Source organism: Mus pahari, chromosome 3 (genome assembly GCF_900095145.1).
Source record: "Mus pahari chromosome 3, PAHARI_EIJ_v1.1, whole genome shotgun sequence".
Lineage (NCBI taxonomy): Eukaryota > Metazoa > Chordata > Mammalia > Rodentia > Muridae > Mus > Mus pahari.
Genome location: NC_034592.1, coordinates 122,813,774 through 122,816,034, shown reverse-complemented (window position 1 = coordinate 122,816,034; position 2,261 = coordinate 122,813,774). Strand labels below are relative to the sequence as shown.

Below are 2,261 nucleotides of genomic sequence, written 5' to 3'. Positions count from 1 at the left end.
AAAAAAAAAAAAAAAGTTTTGACTACTTCATTGTCATGGTTTCTTTAAATCTCATTGTTGCTTTTAAAGTATGTTTTTTCCTAATTTAGAATATATTCTAACCGTTTTGTTGTACTAAACCTGGATTGTTTAATGTTTTGAGTGTGTAATACACAGTAAGAAAACATAGAAACAAAGTTCAAGCATAGGTTGCTTGAAATTTTTTTTTTTTTTTTTTTTTTTTGTTAAACTTTATCACATTCCGTACCTGTGGAGAAGTTTATGCTTTTCATGCTGTCAGCTATTTGAAGGAGTGCTTGCTTAATTTCTTGCTTTAGACCTAGCTTTGTTAGCATTTATGCTTCCTACTGCACTGATCAGCCTAGAGCTGCTGCTCTGGAGAGTTTCTGTGTGAGAACAGTGGCGCTGCTCTGTAGTCCTGGCACTCAGGGGGCAGTGGTAGGCCAGTCATGCCGTAGGTAGTTCAGGCCAGCTCAAACCCCGTAGTGAGATCCTGTGCCAACCAACAGATAACACAAATTCAAGCTGATGAGAAGCCTCAGCTGGCAATGGTGCTTGGCTCGGTAAGCCTGGCAGCCGAGTTTGACCCCCGGAAACCATGCAGAGGGGGAGGGGGAGAACAGATTACAGTGCTGCCCCTGCCTCTGCCCCACCGCTGTGCACACGTGCGATCATAATAACGATGTAAAACTTCCTATATGTAGGTATGGATTTGTTGCTTTTTTTTTTTTTTTTAAAACAGAAAGCTATGATTTCGTATCTGTGTTTAGTGTACCAGCAGTGCTTGTGATTCCAAAATGTCCCAGAAATCATCTGGTTTGCAGGGGAAATAAAGTGATAGTTACACTATGTTGGCTTACTTGACTGTGGGTAATAGGAAGATAAAATTTAGACTATGTTGGTTTTTTTTTTTTTTCTTGTAGTATTTGTTTGTTTATTTGTTTTAAAAGACAGGCTTTCTCTATAGCCCTGGGTGTGCTGGAACTGGCTAAACAGAACAGACTAACCTCAAACTCAGTGATCCTCCTGCCTCTTGAGCTCTCCTAAGGGTGTGTGCTGCCACACCCAGCCAAGGTCAGACCTTTTTATAGTAAATTATTTTGTTTCTTTCTTCAGACAAGTACTGTTGCTGGACAGAGATTTAAGTTGTAAACTTTTCATGTTTTGTTGTTATTATCCAATTCAATAATCTTTAGTATCTATTTTCCAAAATATTTGTGCACACTTTTTATAAGTAATGTACTTGTTGGTGGGAAGAAATGGAAGTAATCTTCTGCTATTTTTCTCAAGGTGACTCCTTTTGCACAGTTGGATGGAAGGATGCTCTTTTCCTGATAGAAGATGATGATCTCGGAGAATGATCATGGAGAAGGGGATGAATTCTGGAGGACTGCCTTCCAGACCATCTCAGGCATCTGCTGCTAAAGGAACAGTCAAGGAGTTAGAAACACAGCACCCCTGTAAGGAGAAACGAGGGGGCTTTGTGCTGGTGCATGCAGGTAAGGCCTGTGGGGGAGGTGGAGTAGAAAGGAAAATAACATTTTCCTTTTCTTGCTTTGAACAACACTGAGGACTGCACTTTGTGTCTGCGAGAGGAGCCTGTTAGCTATTAATGGAGTGAAGGCCTTTTCTATACCCCACTTGGAAAATCTTACAATGAGACTTCTTCCAATGTCTTCCTTATTTCTCTTTACCTTACATAACACAACATACATATGTCTAGTTCAGTATGTAAAAGCCAAAGTAATCTTTAAATTTCCACCCATCCATCCATTCATCTATCCATTTGCTTTGTTGTTGCTTTTTACCCACAAGATAGGGTGTCACTATATAGCCCTGGCTGTCCTGAAACTCTGTAGACCAGGCTGGCTTTGCATTCAAAAAAATCTGCCTGCCTCTGCTTCTGGGATTAAAGGTGTGTAAAGGTGAGTGCCACTTGCCTGACTTGAAACCAAAGTAAGTACTTAATGTATTAATTCTGTTTTATAGAATAATGCTACTGAAAAATCCTTTTAGGGACCATTTTAGAAAATGGCCATCTTAAAGTACAATTGAAAAATTATACAGATACTCAGACTTTTTTTTAATATTCAGCCTTTTTAAAATATTCATTCACTTATCTATTTATGTATGTATAACATTTATCCATTTAAATTTAATATTTAATTAAATATTAAATTAGTATTAAATTTTAATTTAATACTAATAAAGGCACTGGAGGCATAAAACTGAGGAAAAAACCTGCTGGCTCAGCAAGGTAA

General features: G+C 38.2%; 1 protein-coding gene across 4 annotated transcripts in view; it reads left to right on the top strand.

The window, feature by feature from the left end:
* The window catches only part of Tasp1 (taspase 1), a 232,291-nt gene that overhangs the window by 8,752 nt on the left and 221,278 nt on the right, over nucleotides 1-2,261 (top strand). For all 4 annotated transcript variants that reach the window (XR_003843524.1, XM_029537039.1, XM_029537038.1 and 1 more), the window contains exon 2: nucleotides 1,291-1,499. Coding sequence is in view for 3 of the 4 variants with exons in the window: in XM_029537039.1 (XP_029392899.1) it covers nucleotides 1,358-1,499 (142 nt within the window). In the remaining variant the exon portion in view is untranslated. The remainder of the gene's footprint in view (nucleotides 1-1,290; nucleotides 1,500-2,261) is intronic.